Below are 23337 nucleotides of genomic sequence, written 5' to 3'. Positions count from 1 at the left end.
CTAATTTTTAATTATACTGTAATTTAGATATTTAAAACTATTTGATAATAAACACATTGTATGCATCTATTATATAATATGACTTAATGTCTATAATAGTAATAAATAAAAAAATAATTAATTAAAATCATAATATGAATTAAAAATAAACTAAATATTTGACTATAACTAAACTAAATTTATATAAATATTTCTTTTCATTGCCGAAAAATAGACTAAATAGACCATGCTCATTTTCGTTTGCGTCCTTGAAAGCCTTGAATGCTGACCGAACCTCTTCCAGATCCGCCACCGCCTCCACCACCTGATGCTTGAATACTGCCTCCCGATCCACTACTTTGACCACTAGTCGATCCAGCAGTAGTGCCCGTTCCGCCTGATGTTGTTATCGGTTGACTGGAGGCCGCGGTGGCGGCCGCTGTAGTTGTATCACTACTGCCGGCCACTGTAGTCGTGTCACTACTGCCCGCCGCAGTAGTCGTATCACTACTAGCGGCTGCTGTAGTTGAGTCGCTAGTTTGGCCATTAACCACACGACTGTCCCATATAACCATCATTAAGCAAACGCTTATAAAAATTATAGACAATTTCATTATGATTTTTTTTTATCGTTATATTACTTAATCTAATTTATAATAATAATATCAATAATAAACTATTTGTTGGTTTGAGTTTTTTTTAAGGTACCCTTTTATATAGTATTTTTTAAAAATAAGTAAACAATGATTTTGTTGTTTGTAATGTCTGTTTTTTAAATATTGATTAATTTGTCTAGTTTTTCCACAAATAATTTTTATATTATTATTATATAATTTGTAATAATTTTGATTTATGTTTTCCTTTTTTTTAAAAAAATAAAATTGAATAAATTGAATTGAATTACTTACAGACAATAATATTTATTTTATAGTTAAGTCAAATCAGTATATTTTAATTAATTAATTAATTAATTCAATATAAAAAATATAAATTATTTATTAATTTCTAACATAAAAAATTTCCAGGTTTATTCAAAAAGAAATATTACCGGTAATTAAATAATATAAAATAATATTTAATTATGCATAATTTGAATATTTTAAGTAGCAATTTATGTTAATAATAATAATTAGTAATTTATATAAATAAAATATAATTTTTATTTATTAAAAATTTATTATTTTTATTTAAAGTTAAATATTTTTTTTAAAAAATTAATATTATTCACTAGTTAATTAAAAATATTTTTAAGTATTTTCTTTATTAATTTTAGTATTTTATTTATTAAATAGCAATATTACACATAGATGTCAAATATTTTATAAATTAATAAACTGAAACCAGATTAATTATTTTAAAAATTTAAATTTATATATTTTATAAATGATATTTTTGAAAATATAATTAACACATAAATAGTATACAGTAAAACATTTTATTAACATATAATATACAGTATCTATTTATTAATAAGTTTAACAAATATTGATAATTATTTTTAAAACAAAATTTTTAAAATTACTAACATTTTTCATAAAACATAAGTATAACTTAACAACAATAATAAAATACTATTAAATAATTTTTAATTGATTGCAAACAATCAATCAATTATTAAACTAAATTTTTCTAATAGTTTTACATCAAATTGATTTATAATTTTTAATAATAGTCTAAAAGTTTATTTTTTCCCGGGAGTGTTGTCTGAATTAATTTGAGCACTGCCTCCTCCCTGTCCTCCACCTTGACCTCCAGCTTCAACATCAATAGTACCAGTGGTTGGATTATCAGTAGACGCGGCTGCAGTTGTACTATCGCCCGAAGCGCTCGTAGTTGTGTCTCCTGAAGCACCAGTAGTTGTGTCTCCAGAAGCACCAGTAGTTGTGTCTCCAGAAGCACCAGTAGTTGTGTCTCCAGAAGCACCAGTAGTTGTGTCTCCAGAAGCACCAGTAGTTGTGTCTCCAGAAGCACCAGTAGTTGTGTCTCCAGAAGCACCAGTAGTTGTGTCTCCAGAAGCACCAGTAGTTGTGTCTCCAGAAGCACCAGTAGTTGTGTCTCCAGAAGCACCAGTAGTTGTGTCTCCAGAAGCACCAGTAGTTGTGTCTCCAGAAGCACCAGTAGTTGTGTCTCCAGAAGCACCAGTAGTTGTATCTCCAGAAGCAGCAGTAGTTGTGTCTCCAGAAGCACCAGTAGTAGTGTCTCCAGAAGCAGTAGTAGTTGTATCTCCAGAAGCAGCAGTAGTAGTTGGGTCAGTAGATACACTTGTAGTCGGATCATCAGCAGCTGATGTCGTTGTATCGCCAACAGGAGCACCGGTTGCCGCCGTTACTGCTATAAGTAATACCAATAACTTAATCATAATATTGTATGGATAGTAGTTTTAATTTAAAATAAATTTATTAGTTACTGATTTACAATAAAATTATTATTATTAGTGATTTTATTATTGCTTATAACTAATGACTGACTACTATATAAATTATTAAAAGATTTTGAATTAAAAAAATAGTATAATAAAAAAGACTATAAGTTTTACATGTATTTATAGTTTTTAAAAAATATCAAATACCTTGATATATATACATGACATATCAGTTTATTTTCAATAATTGATTGTTAAAACAATTTTTATAACATCAATATCATAGGTCATTAATCAATTAATTAATCTATGTTTGGACTGTATAATTAATTACATAAAAGTAGACTAACTAGTGTTAGCTAATAATACAAATTAAGTCATTATTAATTTTTAATAGATTATAAATCAAATTAAAAATACTATAAAGTCATGTTTCCTAAGAGATAAATATATTAATGTTTCCTAAGTAGTGTTTGTATATATATATATAATTTTGAAAATGATTGCAACATTGATTGCAATTAATATTTAGTATAAGTATGAATTAAGCATCATAAATGATAAAATTGAATTTTTAATAACTTATTCTAGTATTAATCGAATATTTAAAAAATATATTTTGTAATCTATTAAATTAAAAAAACAATTGTTATTATTATTAGATAATTTTTATTTTTATTTATCATTTATCATTACACTGGGTGAAACTAAACAATATTATTATAAACTTAAATATCAATAAATATATATATATTTTTGAATACTATTCACAAGTTAATACAATAATAACAATAGCAATAATTTTATAATAAAATTTAGATTGTTTTAAGCTAATTAAAAAAAATAAACATATTTAATTAGAGTATGGTACTTTTTTTAATTTCAATAGTGTGGCTTAACGTGTACCTGATGAAACTTTAGCCGAACCTTGACCGCCACCGAAACCGCTGCCACTACCACTGGCCTCAATGTTGCCGCCGGCTAAAGCAAAAATATAATTTAATAAATAAATGATATCTTTTCAACAACAAAAAAAATCGTCAAAACATACTGGCGCCCGTTACTTTAACACTGCCGCCACCCGATCCGCCGCCTCCACCACCACCATTGGCCTCAATACTGTTGCCACCGGATGTGGTGCCGGCAGTTGTAGGCTGACCGTAAACTTGACATAAAACCACAATTAGCATAAATGCTAACATAATTTTTGATGACAACATATTTTTTATATAATAAAAATAATTGAAAATCAATAGAAAATGATTTATGGAATTTAACTTAAAGATAATTTTTTTTTAAAAAAATTTGTCGTTATTTACAATAAAATCTCAATTAATTGTTTAGAAAATATAAGTTATAATAACCCTTTTTTCTCTACTTTTTTTAATGATGAATGATTACAAAAATTTTTCCATTTTTATACTAATAATTATTTACAATATGAACAACAAATTACAATAATTATTAATTATGTTAATTAATTAATTAATTATTTAATTATTCATTCATTTATGCATTTATGCATTAACAGTATTGCAACAATTTTTCATGATTATATTTTTGGTTAACATAATTTTTTTTATATGTCATCTGTTAATTACAAAATTTACAATAACTTAATCTAGTATTATAGTGTACATCAAGTTTCCGTATTAATACTTAATGTCATTATTAAAAAATATATATATATGTAAACTTAAAGTAATTTATATTTCAATGATAACTAAAGGACGCAAATATTTTGCATCAATAAGTTATTGACAATAACATCAATTAATATATTCATCTAATAAAAGGGTTAGTTTAATAAATCAAAAATTGTTTTATATTTACAGATAATATTTAGTGTAAATAACAATTTATTTTTTATTTTTTAAACAAAAAGTAAAGTTAAGTAAAACATTTTATTAAATTACAGTAATTTAATTAATTTGTTTGTTTGTAAAATTATATAAAATGTATTTTTTTTAAATGTTAGAATAAATAATATGTTTTTTTTGTTATTAATTTATTCATATATTTATTTTATAGTTAATTTATTTATGCATTCATTAACAAAAATATGCTACATCATAATATTAATTAATAATTAATTATATATTATTTTTTTTAAGTTACAATTTTTTTTGTAGTATCAAGAATTAATCAATGTTTTACAATGTTTTAAAAAGCAGTTATAATTATAATTTATAATAAAACAATTTTTTGTTTCACAATAATAATTTGCATAAAATATGTAATAATATTGATATTTAATGTCATTGAAAATATTGTCTCCAATGATTTTGGAATAATTTAATTATTTGAATACTAAATAATAATTATATATAAAACCAAAAAATACATATTTTGCCAATTTTTATGCTAATCATAAATTTTCATAAAGATCCTACTACAATATTATAAGATAACAAAAAGTAATTAAAAAAAATTTATAATTAACATTGTTTTTCTATGAAACAATATGTTACTAAAAATTGTATGTTTAGATAAAATTGGGTAATAAAAAACAAATAATAACATTATAAATATATATTGTACTAAAATATTAATACTATCAAGGTTATCACTTTCTACTATTAACAATATTAAATGGTATTAACGCCCTTAAACTTCTATGCAAAACAACAACAAAAACAAAATTATAAAAAAAACTTATGAACAAATTGGTTATATTTATATTCACATCAATATAATTATAATATTTATTAACATAAACTTACTAATAGTATGACTAATAATAATAATAATAATAATAATATATTTTGATAATAATTTTTAATATTTTTAATTTTTCTATAATAACTTTCATAAACTATAATTGATTTTCTTTCTCTCTTTTTATTTTACTAATAAGTATTGTAGAGTATATTCAGTAATAAATATAGCCATACATTAAGTAAACTATAGTTAGTTATCATGAATTTCATTACAATAATGATTAGAATTTAATGAAAAATAGTTAAATAGTTATAATATTTAAAGTGATTGTAATTACATTATTTAAAATAAAATAATGAATTATTTGGTGAGTACTTATTAACAATAGTTGTAGTTTATATAAATTATTTAACAACTTTTTAAGTAAACAACTGTTTACTAACTTTATTAAATATTATAATTAATTAAAATAATTTAAATGATAAGTGTGTAATGTAACTGAAACTCAATTAGTTTTTTAAATACAATTTATATACTTTTATTAAAACAGTTGATCTCATTATCGGTGATCACATACTGTATTGGTGTAGTACTGTCGGGTACTAACGGTTCGGGAGGCGGAGGCTATTATACTTATGTGACAACTCATGGAGGGTCATCACCGACCAGTACAGCAGCCCGTCCAGTGGCCCGAACTGTCTATCGAGCAGTAGTGCCGAGTGCCGGTACTACTTATAGATATGTAGTTGCGTCTCCCGGCACCGGCACATACCCTGCAAGCACTGTAGTCAAATCGCCGCAATCTGACTATGCTCTTGGCTATGGATTAGGTGCGGGTACCAGTACTGGACTGGCTACTGGTCTTAGCACAGGTTTAGGTCAAAGTTTAGGCGCCGACGCTGCTGAAGGACCGTCTGGTACTGACGACACTAGTGCTAGTTTATTGGGTCCATACGGTATGGGCGGTGGGTATGGCGGTGGAGGATATGGCGGCGGTGGATATGGTGGGGGGTTTGGCCGTCGGCAGAGACCGTTTGACTATCCCGGCGCTGATCAGTACGACGATCCTTATAGATCCCGAGCGCCGCCGCGTATTGTTGAAAATGGATATCATTTAGGCTATCGTTTGGGTCACGGAGTAGGCTATGGACTTGGCTATGGTCTCGGACAAGGTATTGGACGCGGTTTGAATACTGGTTTGGATGGAGGAACGGGAGATGATGAAGAAAACGGTGGCGGAGGAGGCGGTGGCAGAAAACGTGGCGGCGGTGGCGGCAGAGGAGGTGGCGGTAGATCTGGTAATATGGAGGACAAGAAAAAAGCCGCACTCGAGAAGGAGGACAGTAGTGATGACAAAAAGAGTAGCAAAAAATAGTGATTACGAGTTAATCAATTGGATATCTATAGCTTAGTTTTGTAAATGTAAAATTATCATGCTCATCTATTTTATTTCTTATTAAAATTGATGATTACTTTAATTTTTTTATCTAAAAACTGTGTTCACACATTTAATACGCTATTGCTTTATTTTAGTAATTATTTTATATAATCATTATATTATTTACTTATATTTATCATGCTTGTTTTATTTTATATTATTGGGTTACATTGTTATTTTGAATTATTTTTTGTATATTATTTTTTAATTTTTGGTTTTAACTTTTAACTTAAGTTTTTCATATTAATATAATTTATATATTTATATAATTATTATATAATGAAATAAATAATCTAATATTTAAATAAATATTATTTTGATAATTTTAATAAAAATTGTTATATTATTTAATTATGATTTAAACTTAAATTTTTTAAGGTTATAATAAAGTGTTTAAATAATATAATTAATATTAGTTATCAGTGTCAATTGTTAATTTTTTATCATTGATGCTTATGATTTAGTAACAAAAATTAATAATTAAATTAGTATAAAACTAATAATTACTTAATCATAATAATTAACTGTATTTTTTAGTGGTTAACCATAAATTATTAGCATATTTAATGTGAATACAATAAAGTAATTATAAATATTTATGATAATTACATTTGAATAAAATCTCATTAAACGTTAAAATAAACAAAAAGTAATAAATCATAAAATTTTGATAGTTTAATATTCATATATTGTATAAACTTTTATTGAAACATATTAAACATATACTTATTATTCAACAAATAGTTTTTAATCATTTTATTTTTAATGACCGGTTTTTCCTCACGCCTTATGATATCATTATATTTTTATCTATTAAAAAATAAAATATAGAAAAATAAAATTTATTTTCTTTTATTAATTTTTTTTGTTAATAATAAAATTATTATTATTGTTTCAAAATCTAAAGTATTGAAGTTTTAAAAGTTACACAAATGTTTTGCTTAAAGTAATGTTTAATATTTTATAATACTAAACATTACATACAACATCAATAAATAAATTTTGTATTTTAGTATTTATTTGACTTATATTTTTATTAAATTATTTTATGTAAATCAAAATATTTTAATAAAAAAATGCATCACACATTTGTAAGTATTAATAAAAATCATTTTAATTTTTATACTAATTAAATTGATTAGATTATCATTATATGTATATCTGTATTATCGATGGCATACTTGGTAAACGGTAAACAAGGAGCTGTGTATGGCGTAAAAGGGGGTGGACAGGGAGGTCATCATCGAGAGGTTCAGCCGTTGCCAGGTTTCAGTTTGGGATATAGATTAGGTAATAAATTTGCCGAAAAAATGCGACAGGCTAAATTGGCTAATAAGCAAATTGTGGGCAACGTTAGTGATGTTGATAATGATAATAATAATAATGATAAAATTACTACAAATATGGACAACAATATTATGTTGATATCATCACCAATCAAACCGGTCAATGGAGGCATTCAATAAATTATTATTTTGATATTATTTATAAATAATAATTTTTATTATTTTGAATTAAACTTATCCAAATCAATATACTGCCATTTTTTGTTAAAATAATATATAAATTATTTGTGTTGTATACTAAAATAAAATTCTAAAAATCTAACTTAAAGAAATATAGTATTTTTTATTTTATTTATTGTATAATTATTTTTATTTTTATTCAAATTTTTCTAATTCTCTAATAGTTATGATTTTTAATATATAATATTATTATATTTATTATTCAATTTAAAATATAAATTCAATGCTAGAATTTTAATCTATTTTTATTGTATTTTATATCAAATAAATATAAAAATTTTAATATAATTTATCAATAATAGTGTTTATTTTGTAAATATTTATTGTCATAATAATTTATTTTAAGTGCTAATATGAAAAATTAATAATGCTATAGTAATATACTATAATAAAATCTATATTGATATATAGTATTTAATTAAAATGATACTAAAAATAGTATTTTAATTTTATAATTTATTTTTTTCATTAGTAAGTTATAATAAATTTAATTTGTTTGGATTAACCTAAAGATATATACTTTAATTATTTTCGATTTTGATAATATAACTTTTACATAGTGTTTGGTAAAAAAATTTACAATATGTGCTTGGTTGAAAAACTATTTTTTTAATATTTTAAAATGCATGTTTGTTTTAATATTATTACATAAATACATAATGATATTAATAATTATTTATATTAAATTTTAAAACATTAATTAAGTTTAAGCATATTAAAGTATAGTATTTAAATTAATAATATTTTGTTTCAATAAATTAGAAATACAAATTGTATTAAACTTATATTATATTATTAAACATTTACATTAATTTCAACTAATATTGTTTTAGTATTTATATAAATTTATAGTTTATTATAAATTTTTACTTTAATTCTGTTAATTAATGATTAATTATAATATAAAATTTAATCTCTTATGATTTTAATATTAAAAACTAATGATTTTTGAAAATTAATTTTATTATATTGTTGTTGTTATTATTGTTTGCTATAGTAGTAGTATTAGTTATATTTAGATTTTATATTCATTATTTAAAAAGGATTAGTGCTAATTAGTTAAATTAACTATATTTTACTTTATTATTAAACTGTTCAACTGATTGATACTTATACTAAATATTAATATTTTAATACAATAATTTAAAAAATTATATTGTATTAAATTAATACTATTAATCTATTTTTGAAATAACATACAGTGCGCATATCTATTAGTTATATATAAAGTATTCAAAACATATATTATAAATCCACCTAACAGTGGATAACCAATTAACGGACGGATAAACTAAATAATTAAATATTTATGTTATTTGTTAATCAATTGTTGTCATAAAGGGGTCATTTGAGAGCTATTTATATGCCCTCTCATAAAGTAATGTAAAATTAGTAAAAAAATTGGACACAAATTCACAATTAGATCCCAATTAGGACAACGTCTGGTTAACGCAATAGTGGATGAAATAAAGGGTAAGTTTGAAAATTAATTATAATTAAACTAATAATTAATTAATTAATTTTTTATTTTTTATATACAGGTTAAATATCTAAGAAAATATTAGTAAAGAGAATAAATTTTTAAAAAATTTTAAAAATAGTTTTATTAATTTATTAAATTATTTTTCTCTAATCCCCATTCAGCGGACGGACCACAAAACATTGAATTAAAAATTTTTGTCCATAAATTATGACCAAAAATTAAAAATTGTATAAAATCATTAGATTATACCGTATGACCTCACATTAAATGATTTTCACAATTTTTACCGTATAACCTCACATATAAATGATTTTCACAATTTTTACCGTATAACCTCACATTTAAATGATTTTCACAATTTTTACCGTATAACCTCACATTTAAATGATTTTCTCAATTTTTACCGTATAACCTCACATTTAAATGATTTTCTCAATTTTTACCGTATAACCTCACATTTAAATGATTCTCAATTTTTACCGTATAGCCTCACATTTAAATGATTTTCACAATTTTTACCATATAACTATTTTTAATATGGGAATACGGTACTTTTTCAAAAAAACTATTTTTAATATGGGAATACGGTACTTTTTCAAAAAAACTATTTTTAATATGGGAATACGGTACTTTATCAAAAAAAACTATTTTTAATATGGGAATACGGTACTTTTTCAAAAAAACTATTTTTAACATGGGAATACGGTACTTTATCAAAAAAAACTATTTTTAATATGGGAATACGGTACTTTTTCAAAAAAACTATTTTTAATATGGGAATACGGTACTTTATCAAAAAAAACTATTTTTAATATGGGAATACGGTACTTTATCAAAAAAAACTATTTTTAATATGGGAATACGGTACTTTATCAAAAAAAACTATTTTTAATATGGGAATACGGTACTTTATCAAAAAAAACTATTTTTAATATGGGAATACGGTACTTTTTCAAAAAAACTATTTTTAATATGTGAATACGGTACTTTATCAAAAAAAACTATTTTTAATATGGGAATACGGTACTTTATCAAAAAAAACTATTTTTAATATGGGAATACGGTACTTTATCAAAAAAAACTATTTTTAATATGGGAATACGGTACTTTATCAAAAAAAACTATTTTTAATATGGGAATACGGTACTTTTTCAAAAAAAACTATTTTTAATATGGGAATACGGTATTAATTTTAAAAACATGAGTTAACTATGGGAAGACGGTAATATGATTGCTTATAAGATAGTTTAAATATATATTTGAGTTATTACGGTATTATTTCATATATAAATTAAAAAATATTATTTTCTTAATTAGTGACATAATTGATGCCCATTTTGATCGATAGATGTATTGTTTATATTATTTGTTATAATTTATCCGTCCGTTAAAAGGTTGATATATCATATTTACATATTTTCTAAAAATAAATACTAAAAATCGTTAGATAAAATATTTATTTAAATAAATTTTGTAATAATTTATTTAGAATTATAATAATAATAATTATTATAATAGTAAAACAACTTGAAAATTAAATTAAATCTTTGAATGTTTTAAATAATTGAAAGTTTAAACATAAAAGCTTTTATCATAAAAAAATAAATAAAATGACATATTTTGCTTTTAAGTATATACTCTATATATTTTAGATACTACTAATAATATTCAATGTATTTATATGACTTCTTTTATATAAAGTATTATATCTATTTCTAATATTTGGTTCATTTATTTTTATAGTTGACTAGTTTGATGTAATGTAATTTATATCATATAATATGATTATTATTTAAATAAACATTAAATTATTCAGTTGTGTCATACATTAATTATTTGATTTGAATTTTTAAATATTTATTATAAATATTAAATTTTATTTGAGTTCAATGTAATAGTGTTAAAAATATCATAATTGATTTTAAATGTTGAAAGATAAATATTTAAAAAATAATTTTTGTCAATTATAATTGTTTTGTTAAAAAATACAACTATAAACATAAATATTTATCATAAACTTTACATTATTATAATATTATAACTTAATAATAAAACGTTAATATTTGTAAAAATGTTAAATTACGTAAAAATTACATTTGGTTTATACAGTGATATGAAAACATTGAATACTATATTTACGGGTTTAGTATTTACTACATATGCTATATTATTTGCCACAATTATTTTAGCCATTGAAATGTCGCAAACATTGATTGAAACAATTATCAAATTATTTATCTCATTGGGAATGATTGTCAATGGCATATCATATATCTATATTAAATATAATAATAATAATATTGAGAAAATTTATAGAGAACTTTCCGAATTTTTTAATAAATATCGATTGATTGCATCAAATAGAAAATCATATTTTTTCATAATTATGATATTTTTGTTATATATGCTATTTTATTTTGTTGTCTATTTAAACGATGATATTGATAATTTATTTAAAATAAAATACGTGCCACTATTATTTAGTCACCATGCTCTATTTAGTATTTATTATACAGTTATTTGGTTATTCTACATACAAATTATGCGATTAGATATTATTGATAAATATTCGGCTGTATTGACAACAATGATGAAACATTTGGTGGCCATCGATAAAAATATTACACCAAACTATTACTATCATATCAGTGAATGTATTGACAAATTTCACCATGATAATTATAGTTTAACTAAATATGTTAATGTTATTAAATATTTCAATATTATAATGAATATTATAACTACTGTATCAGCCGTTGTGTTCTTAAATTTGTGTAATAATATAATTGTCTTATATATGGTATTAATATATATAATTGTTTTGTGGTTAATACACATTTATATTCAATATTATATCGCAAATAAACTTAATGTTCAGAATCTGGTTATAAATAAATTAAAATCTTTTATCAAATAAATATGTTAATCATATGTTACATAATATTTTTAAACATAATTTTTATTTATTTCTATTTATTTTAGACTAATTGTGTAAACAAAATATTATTGTAATATAATTAAATATTTTAATGTTTAATAGTAAAGTTAAATTAATTTTAATATTAAATCTTTTTAAATTTAATTACTTTATCTTATTTTTTAATACACTAGATATTTATTTATAAATAATCTAATGAAAAATTGTATAATTTAATCATATAATCTAAAATAACTTTAAAACCTATGTCTAAAATAGTATATTTTTATGAAAATACTATACTTATTATTTTATGATAAAATTCTTACTATTGATATTAAATAGTGTTTAATTCAATAAATGCTAAAACAAATATTTATGTATATTTAAGTCTATTATAATAATTAATATATAACTTCAATTTATTACATACAAATTTAGTATTTTTTTCTTATTTTTGTAAAAATATTTGTGTAAATCATTAATTATTTGTTTAACTTAAATATAATATTTTATTAGTATTATAATAAAATGATAATTCTTAAAATTATCATTTAGATAGCTTTACAAAATAATTGTGTTATAACTGTTATTATTAAAGTATAATGTACTATTATAAATTAAAATATATATAAAGCATCAATATCATTAATATAAATGTTAATAAAAATAAATCAATAAAATAATGTTAAATATTTATTGAAAGATTACAGATGTTTGTATAGTATAAAAATTTTTATATGCTTTAAAGCAACTTAAGTTATTTTGTGAATTAAAAAAAAAATATATATATATATATTAATAATTTTTCTCAAAAATATTTTAATTAATTCAAAATTTATCGTTAAAAAATTTGTTTTTATAATTATTATATTTTTATGTAGTATTCAATACTCAATACTGTATAATAGTTTTTTAGTCTAAATATTTATAAATTATTAAAAATAAAAAAAATCCATTTAGTTTATTGATTTTTTTCTACTCACTAAATTAAAAAATATAAATTTAGAATATATATTAATATCAAAATGTTACTATTTTACTATTACTATATTTACTATTTTTACTATTTTAATATATAAAATTGAAAATAAATTCATATATATTGTTGTGATTCGGTTAGAATAATGTGCTTTTAAAAAAAAAACTTTCAGACGGTTGTTGAGTGGGTTAAACGCATTGTCTGCTGCAAACTAGAGTTAGTGAGTTCGAACCCTACTAGTCGTACTGTCCTTTAGCTCAATCAGTTGGCATAACAGCATCAGTCGCCACATTTGATGAGAGACAACAGCGTCGCCATTCTGGCGGAAGAGCCGATGTGGGGAATATAAAGGGGGTTAAGTTGACCTCAAAGGGTCCTATTGGTACAGTTCTATTGAGGAAAAATGTTTGATCCACCAAATGGTTATTTCGGATCGATATGGGTGTGGTCTTAAAACTAACCCTGTTCCGCTACCATATAAAATATGAAGTGTTGTCCTCTGGCATTGGTAGGCATTATGCATAGGATAGGTTAAGATCATGATTACTACTGCCGGCTAACTACTGACTACTACTACTACTACTACTATACCAAAGAGTGGATCCGAGAGATTTGTATGACTTTAAGATTGGAAACGATGTCAGCAATGAATTGTCCAGTTGTAGGACCAATGAATCGGTACTGTTTTTGAGTAGAGATGGATGCAGTCATCGATTAGAAGATAAAGTATTAGACAATTGAGTCTAAGACACAAATCCTCAACAATATTACAATAAAAGTATTCATAATAAGTAACATAAGAAGCACTTTAGTTATAGTTTTTGTTTATATATATAATAAGTAAAACATATATTTAATATATATATATATATATATTTAACATTTATTCTGTAAAGATTTACTTTTCTAAATGTAAAAGTGCAAACTAAGACATTAAATTTCAAATAAGTCATGTAAATAATTTTAATTTATGTATGTTATGCTAAAAAAAATAATAATAAATATTTATTAATTTTTATAATTATGTAAATAGTGTATTATAAATTTTGAAATTTAGTCACTAATAACAATAGTTACCAAAATCAATTCATTGGCATAATTGGAAAATATTTTTTTATATAAAAAATATAAACTTATATAAAAAATTAGTTTTTTTTATTAAATACTATTCTTTAATTTAAAATTATTTCACTGATATTTGCATTTGTTATTTGTATTGTAATATAAATATAAATACAATAAATTGATATATCAGTGGAAGACATCATTTTTAATTAAAGAATAGTATTTAATAAAAGAAAATAATTTTGTATTATAATAAATATATATATATATATATATTTAAATTATTTACTTAAAATTATTAATCAATAATCAATTGCCAATAACAGGTATTTAAGTTTTTAAGTGATTTTTTTTTGTATTATATATATATTTACGACAAAATTACTGTCGTCTCCCAAAAGTAATGCCTAACCCTTCAGTATCAGCAATTGATACCCAAACCGTTCGATTGTTTAGTGACTGTTTTTCACGTCTATTGAAAAGTATACGGCTTTTTGTAGATCCATTTACAGGTTTGCCAAACAAATTGCGAAATTGATTTATCTATAAAAAAATCAAATAAATAATATATATATATATAAATAATGTTTATTAAAATGATAGAAATTGTGAATTTAGCACAGTTACCATAAAAAATATACAGATACTAACTTGATAATTGGTCATGTCTATTTTATCGTACAATATAATCCATCTAACATTTTCATTACAGGGCGGTTCGGTTTGGGAACCGTTATATAGAAAAAATATTTTCCTATTTTTCGGCAATAGTCTGTCTAATATAATAGGTTTGCTTATACCGACAGTTGCGCCAAACGGTGTAATCATAGGTCGACTTTCGACAATAGTATTAAACTCAATATTTGGTTGTATAGACAAACGTACAGGTGCCGCAACTATGACAATACCGTCTAATTTTGATTGAGCATCACCTATAATACCGTACCGTCTATTGTAGTGAACAAAATGTACCTGTTTTTTAGTAATTATAATTAATAATCAATTGTTTAAAAATGAGATTAAATTATTTTTTAAATAAAAATTTTATATAATTTTGATTTTTTTTATTACTTCAGCCGACGAATAGTGATTATTAAGTGAGTGTTCGCTTCCGATACTATTGATTGGACCCCAATGTAGATGTATTTCACCTAAATTGTAGATATCGTTTCCCAGAGCACTGCCCCCAATGGCCAGTCTATCACCATATATGTCAGTCAGTAAAGTTGCTTTAAATACCAAAACAAATAATTAAAAATGATAAAAATTTATTATAAACTTATACTACCTGTAATGCCATTGTTTATTAATTTTAAATTTGACACTGGTTGTTTATAGCCAATAAATTCAATAGCCAAGGACACATTTACTTTTAAATTATTTGTTTCAATATTGATTGGTGATTGACGTGACCCGGAGGAGCACATTGGATATTGTAGCCAGCTTGATTTATCTTTAAAATTATTCAAAACAAAAATTTTAATGTATAATAATTTATCTAGATAATTTATATTTCAAAAAATATACTGTACTTTCATATGTCCACATTTGATTGTGTATAATTTGAAAAATTAACATTAATTGAAGTAATTGTAATAAACATTTGTTAAAAAACATGTTTGATTAATAAAAAAAATATTATTAAAATAAATTATGATATATTGTTTATTACTATAAACTACCGTATATTATCAAATTAAAATAAGATAATATAAATATATTCATATTTATGAAAAATTGCTAATCATTATTATATGAAATAAGTTATTATAAACGTCATAATTGACAATATTTTCAAATACTGTGTATGGATATAACATTTTTTAAATAAGTATAAAATATTTTTAATAAACTGTTATTTAGTTATTATTAGTATCATTTAAAAAATACAAAACTAATTAATTTCATTTTTAGATTAGCAGTTGCATTTTGACAATTTATTATTATTAACAATAATTAATTAATTAATTAATTAATATAACAATGTATAAAATTGAGTTGTAATATAAAATTATTGTTAATATGCTTTTATCAATTCATCAGGTATCATATATAATAGATATCATAATTTAAACTTTAAATATTTTTTAATAGTATTAAATAAAAATGCTGTTGTTAAATACCGTAATAATTATTATTAGTTTACTATAAAAATATTCATGTTTTATTGATATAGATTAATAAATTAATAAAAAATACTATATTTAAAAATATATTCATTTAAAAAACTATAAAAACATTTTAAAAATGATTTTATATAAAATATATAACATAAATAATTCAATATACAATATTTTAAACAATGTTTTTGTTAAAAATTAATTTATTAAAAAAATTATCCAATTTTATTATGTAAAATCTGATTATTTAAGATTAAATAAAAAATTAGATTAATAACCATTTTAGAAAGATGTTTTATGCTAAATTATACAAATTTAAATTTAAATAAAATATTACAAATTATTTTATAAAAAATTTTATATTATTTTTACTTCAAATATTATAATAAATCATTTGTAAACTATTTATAACGAAATGTCAAACAAATAAAAATAATAATCTTTATAATTATATTCATTATAGTACTAAATATATTATTTAATGAGTTCCTTATGTTTATTATAATCACAGTAATCATTATATTATTTACTTAAATTTATCATGCTTGTTTTATTTTATATTATTGGGTTACATTGTTATTTTGAATTATTTTATGTATATTATTTTTTAATTTTTAATGTTTGGTTTTAACTTTTAACTTAAGTTTTTCATATTAATATAATTTATATATTTATATAATTATTATATAATGAAATAAATAATCTAATATTTAAATAAATATTATTTTGATAATTTTAATAAAAATTGTTATATTATTTAATTATAATTTTAAACTTAAATTTTTTAAGGTTATAATAAAGTGATTAAATAATATAATTAATATTAGTTATCAGTGTCAATTTTTTATCATTGATGCTTATTATTTAGTAACAAAAATTAATAATTAAATTAGTATAAAACTAATAATTACTTAATCATAATAATTAACTGTATTTTTTAGTGGTTAACCATAAATTATTAGCATATTTAATGTGAATACAATAAAGTAATTATAAATATTTATGATAATTACATTTGAATAAAATCTCATTAAACGTTAAAATAAACAAAAAGTAATAAATCATAAAATTTTGATAGTTTAATATTCATATATTGTATAAACTTTTATTGAAACATATTAAACATATACTTATTATTCAACAAATAGTTTTTAATCATTTTATTTTTAATGACCGGTTTTTCCTCACGCCTTATGATATCATTATATTTTTATCTATTAAAAAATAAAATATAGAAAAATAAAATATTGTTTTTTATATTAATTTTTTTATTAATAATAAAATTGTTATTATTGTTTCAAAATCTAAAGTATTGAAGTTTAAAAAGTTACACTAATGTTTTGCTTAAAGTAATGTTTAATATTTTATAAAACTAAACATTACATACAACATCAATAAATAAATTTTGTATTTTAGTATTTATTTGACATATATTTTTATTAAATTATTTTATGTAAATCAAAATATTTTAATAAAAAAAATGCATCACACATTTGTAAGTATTAATAAAATTCATTTTAATTTTTATATTAATTAAATTGATTAGATTATCATTATATGTATATCTGTATTATCGATGGCATACCTGGCAAACGGTAAACAAGGAGCTGTGTATGGCGTAAAAGGGGGTGAACAGGGAGGTCATCATCGAGAGGTTCAGGTTCAGTTGCCAGGTTTCAGTTTGGGATATAGATTAGGTAATAAATTTGCCGAAAAAATGCGACAGGCTAAATTGGCTAATAAGCAAATTGTGGGCAACGTTAGTGATGTTGATAATGATAATGATAAAATTACTACAAATATGGACAACAATATTATGTTGATATCATCACCAATCAAACCGGTCAATGGAGGCATTCAATAAATTATTATTTTGATATTATTTATAAATAATAATTTTTATTATTTTGAATTATACTTATCTAAATCAATATACTGCCATTTTTTGTTAAAATAATAGATAAATTATTTATGTTGTATACTTTTTTATACTAAAATAAAATTCTAAAAATCTAACTTAAAGAAATATAGTATTTTTTATTTTATTTATTGTATAATTATTTTTTAAATTTTTATTCAAATTTTTCTAATTCTCTAATAGTTATGATTTTTAATATATAATATTATTATATTTATTATTCAATTTAAAATATAAATTCAATGCTAGAATTTTTATCTATTTTTATTGTATTTTATATCAAATAAATATATAAATTTTAATATAATTTATCAATAAAAGTGTTTATTTTGTAAATTATTTATTGTCATAATAATTTATTTTAAGTGCTAATATAAAAATTAATAATGCTATAGTAATACACTATAATAAAATTTATATTGATATATAGTATTTAATTAAAATGATACTAAAAATAGTAATTTATTTTTATAATTTATTTTTTCCATTCGTAAGTTATAATAAATTCAATTTGTTTGGATATACCTAAAGATATATATTTTAATTATTTTCGTTTTTGATAATATTACTTTTACATAGTGTTTGGTAAAAAAATTTACAATATGTGTTTGGTTTAAAAAATAAGTTTATAAATATTCAAAAATGCATGTTTGTTTTAATATTATTATATAAACTCATAATGATGTTAATAATTATTTATATTAAATTTTAAAACAGAGTTTAAGCTTATTAAAGTATATTATTTAAATTAATAATATTTTTTTTGTTTCAATAAATTAGAGATATAAATTATATTAAACTTATATTTTATTATTAAATATTTACATTAATTTCAACTAATATTGTTTTAGTATTTATATAAATTTATAGTTTATTATAAATTTTTACTTCAATTCTGTTAATTAATGATTAATTATAATATAAAATTTAATCTCTTATGATTTTCATATTAAAAACTAATGATTTTTGAAAATTAATTTTATTATATTGTTGTTATTATTATTGTTTGCTATAGTAGTAGTAGTAGTAGTTATATTTAGATTTTATATTCATTATTTAAAAAGGATTAGTGCTAATTAGTTAAATTAACTATATTTTACTTTATTATTAAACTGTTCAACTGATTGATACTTATACTAAATATTAATTTTTAATACAATAATTTAAAAAATTATATTGTATTAAATTAATACTATTAATCAATTTTTGAAATAACATACAGTGCGCATATCTAGTTATATATAAAGTATTCAAAACATATATTTACATATTTTCTAAAAATAAATACTAAAAATCGTTAGATAAAATATTTATTTAAATAAATTTTGTAATAATTTATTTAAAATTATAATAATAAAACAACTGGAAAATTAAATTAAATCTTTAAATGTTTTAAATAATTCAAAGTTTAAACATAAAAGCTTTTATCATAAAAAAATAAATCAAATGACATATTTTGCTTTTAAATATATACTCTATATATTTTAGATACAACTAATAATATACAATGTATTTATATGACTTCTTTTATATAAAGTATTATAGCTATTGCTTATATTTGGTTCATTTATTTTTATAGTTGACTAGTTTGATGTAATGTAATTTATATCATAAAATATGAATATTATTTAAATAAACATTAAATTATTTAGTAGTCATACATTTGTTATTTGATTTGAATTTTTAAATATTTATAATAAATATTAAATTTTATCTGAATTCAATGTAACAGTGTTAAAAATACCTTAATTGTTTTTAAATGTTGAAAGATAAATATTTTAAAAATAATTTTTATCAATTATAATTGTTTTGTTAAAAAATACAACTATCAACATAAATATTTATCATAAACTTTACATTATTATAATTATTATAACTTAATAATAATAAAAAATAAATATTTGTAAAAATGTTAAATTACATAAAAATTACATTTGGTTTATATAGTGATATGAAAACATTGAATACTATATTTACTGGTTTAGTATTTACTACATATGCTATATTATTTGCCACAATTATTTTAGCCATTGAAATGTCGCAAACATTGATTGAAACAATTATCAAATTATTTATCTCATTGGGAATGATTGTTAATGGCATATCATATATCTATATTAAATACAATAACAATAATATTGAAAAAATTTATAGAGAACTTTCCGAATTTTTTAATAAATATCGTTTGATTGCATCAAATAGAAAATCATATTTTTTCATAATTATGATATTTTTGTTATATATGCTATTTTATTTTGTTGTCTATTTAAACGATGATATTGATAATTTATTTAAAATAAAATATGTGCCATTATTATTTAGTCATCATGCTCTATTTAGTATTTATTATACAGTTATTTGGTTATTTTACATACAAATTATGCGATTGGATATTATTGATAAATATTCGGCTATATTGACACCAATGATGAAACATTTGGTGGCCATAGATAAAGATATTACACCAAACTATTATTATCATATCAGTGAATGTATTGGCAAATTTCACCATGATAATTATAGTCTAACTAAATATGTTAATGTTATTAAATATTTCAATATTATTATGAATATTATTACTACAGTATCAGCGGTTGTGTTCTTAAATTTGTGTAATAATATAATTGTCTTATATATGGTATTAATATATATAATTGTTTTGTGGTTATTACACATTTATATTCAATATTATATCGCAAATAAACTTAATGTTCAGAATCTGGTTATAAATAAATTAAAATCTTTTATCAAATAAATATGTTAATCATATGTTACATAATATTTTTAAACATAATTTTTATTTATTTCTATTTATTTTAGACTAATTGTGTAAACAAAATATTATTGTAATATAATTAAATATTTTAATGTTTAATAGTAAAGTTAAATTAATTTTAATATTAAATCTTTTTAAATTTAATTACTTTATCTTATTTTTTAATACACTAGATATTTATTTATAAATAATCTAATGAAAAATTGTATAATTTAATCATATAATCTAAAATAACTTTAAAACCTATGTCTAAAATAGTATATTTTTATGAAAATACTATACTTATTATTTTATGATAAAATTCTTACTATTGATATTAAATAGTGTTTAATTCAATAAATGCTAAAACAAATATTTATGTATATTTAAGTCTATTATAATAATTAATATATAACTTCAATTTATTACATACAAATTTAGTATTTTTTTCTTATTTTTGTAAAAATATTTGTGTAAATCATTAATTATTTGTTTAACTTAAATATAATATTTTATTAGTATTATAATAAAATGATAATTCTTAAAATTATCATTTAGATAGCTTTACAAAATAATTGTGTTATAACTGTTATTATTAAAGTATAATGTACTATTATAAATTAAAATATATATAAAGCATCAATATCATTAATATAAATGTTAATAAAAATAAATCAATAAAATAATGTTAAATATTTATTGAAAGATTACAGATGTTTGTATAGTATAAAAATTTTTATATGCTTTAAAGCAACTTAAGTTATTTTGTGAATTAAAAAAAAAATATATATATATATATTAATAATTTTTCTCAAAAATATTTTAATTAATTCAAAATTTATCGTTAAAAAATTTGTTTTTATAATTATTATATTTTTATGTAGTATTCAATACTCAATACTGTATAATAGTTTTTTAGTCTAAATATTTATAAATTATTAAAAATAAAAAAATCCATTTAGTTTATTGATTTTTTTCTACTCACTAAATTAAAAAATATAAATTTAGAATATATATTAATATCAAAATGTTACTATTTTACTATTACTATATTTACTATTTTTACTATTTTAATATATAAAATTGAAAATAAATTCATATATATTGTTGTGATTCGGTTAGAATAATGTGCTTTTAAAAAAAAAACTTTCAGACGGTTGTTGAGTGGGTTAAACGCATTGTCTGCTGCAAACTAGAGTTAGTGAGTTCGAACCCTACTAGTCGTACTGTCCTTTAGCTCAATCAGTTGGCATAACAGCATCAGTCGCCACATTTGATGAGAGACAACAGCGTCGCCATTCTGGCGGAAGAGCCGATGTGGGGAATATAAAGGGGGTTAAGTTGACCTCAAAGGGTCCTATTGGTACAGTTCTATTGAGGAAAAATGTTTGATCCACCAAATGGTTATTTCGGATCGATATGGGTGTGGTCTTAAAACTAACCCTGTTCCGCTACCATATAAAATATGAAGTGTTGTCCTCTGGCATTGGTAGGCATTATGCATAGGATAGGTTAAGATCATGATTACTACTGCCGGCTAACTACTGACTACTACTACTACTACTACTATACCAAAGAGTGGATCCGAGAGATTTGTATGACTTTAAGATTGGAAACGATGTCAGCAATGAATTGTCCAGTTGTAGGACCAATGAATCGGTACTGTTTTTGAGTAGAGATGGATGCAGTCATCGATTAGAAGATAAAGTATTAGACAATTGAGTCTAAGACACAAATCCTCAACAATATTACAATAAAAGTATTCATAATAAGTAACATAAGAAGCACTTTAGTTATAGTTTTTGTTTATATATATAATAAGTAAAACATATATTTAATATATATATATATATATATTTAACATTTATTCTGTAAAGATTTACTTTTCTAAATGTAAAAGTGCAAACTAAGACATTAAATTTCAAATAAGTCATGTAAATAATTTTAATTTATGTATGTTATGCTAAAAAAAATAATAATAAATATTTATTAATTTTTATAATTATGTAAATAGTGTATTATAAATTTTGAAATTTAGTCACTAATAACAATAGTTACCAAAATCAATTCATTGGCATAATTGGAAAATATTTTTTTATATAAAAAATATAAACTTATATAAAAAATTAGT

General features: G+C 21.0%; 5 protein-coding genes across 5 annotated transcripts; 2 read left to right on the top strand and 3 right to left on the bottom strand.

Annotated features, from left to right (window-relative positions):
• Nucleotides 1-1660: 1660 nt before the first annotated feature.
• Nucleotides 1661-2338, bottom strand: LOC128960152 (uncharacterized transmembrane protein DDB_G0289901-like). Its single transcript, XM_054306224.1, has one exon. It carries the CDS (start codon nt 2336-2338, stop codon nt 1661-1663), a length of 678 nt encoding a protein of 225 aa, XP_054162199.1.
• An 838-nt stretch (nt 2339-3176) lies between these two features.
• LOC128959968 (uncharacterized) lies at nt 3177-3604 on the bottom strand. Its single transcript, XM_054306012.1, has 2 exons — nt 3393-3604; nt 3177-3322 (listed from the first exon to the last, which is right to left on the bottom strand). Exons 1-2 carry the CDS (start codon nt 3559-3561, stop codon nt 3237-3239), a joined length of 255 nt encoding a protein of 84 aa, XP_054161987.1. The 5' UTR covers nt 3562-3604; the 3' UTR covers nt 3177-3236.
• Nucleotides 3605-5231: 1627 nt separating this feature from the next.
• Nucleotides 5232-6561, top strand: LOC128959923 (uncharacterized). The gene is made up of 2 exons (XM_054305958.1): nt 5232-5369; nt 5553-6561. The coding sequence occupies exons 1-2, from the start codon at nt 5358-5360 to the stop codon at nt 6375-6377; spliced, it is 837 nt and encodes a 278-aa protein (XP_054161933.1). The 5' UTR covers nt 5232-5357; the 3' UTR covers nt 6378-6561.
• Nucleotides 6562-7473: 912 nt separating this feature from the next.
• LOC128960027 (uncharacterized) lies at nt 7474-7975 on the top strand. The gene is made up of 2 exons (XM_054306090.1): nt 7474-7531; nt 7583-7975. The coding sequence occupies exons 1-2, from the start codon at nt 7517-7519 to the stop codon at nt 7904-7906; spliced, it is 339 nt and encodes a 112-aa protein (XP_054162065.1). The 5' UTR covers nt 7474-7516; the 3' UTR covers nt 7907-7975.
• Nucleotides 7976-14794: 6819 nt separating this feature from the next.
• LOC128960151 (carbonic anhydrase 1-like) lies at nt 14795-15860 on the bottom strand. The gene is made up of 4 exons (XM_054306223.1): nt 15702-15860; nt 15485-15642; nt 15065-15385; nt 14795-14956 (listed from the first exon to the last, which is right to left on the bottom strand). The coding sequence occupies exons 1-4, from the start codon at nt 15838-15840 to the stop codon at nt 14795-14797; spliced, it is 780 nt and encodes a 259-aa protein (XP_054162198.1). The 5' UTR covers nt 15841-15860.
• Between the last annotated feature and the right edge of the window lie 7477 nt (nt 15861-23337).

This window comes from Oppia nitens, unplaced genomic scaffold (assembly GCF_028296485.1).
Source record: "Oppia nitens isolate AA-2021 unplaced genomic scaffold, nextdenovo-longstitch-racon4-pilon3 scaffold4_pilon_pilon_pilon, whole genome shotgun sequence".
Taxonomy (NCBI): domain Eukaryota; kingdom Metazoa; phylum Arthropoda; class Arachnida; order Sarcoptiformes; family Oppiidae; genus Oppia; species Oppia nitens.
The sequence above is the reverse complement of the archived record's forward strand: the minus strand, read 5'-3'. Positions and strand labels throughout refer to the sequence as shown.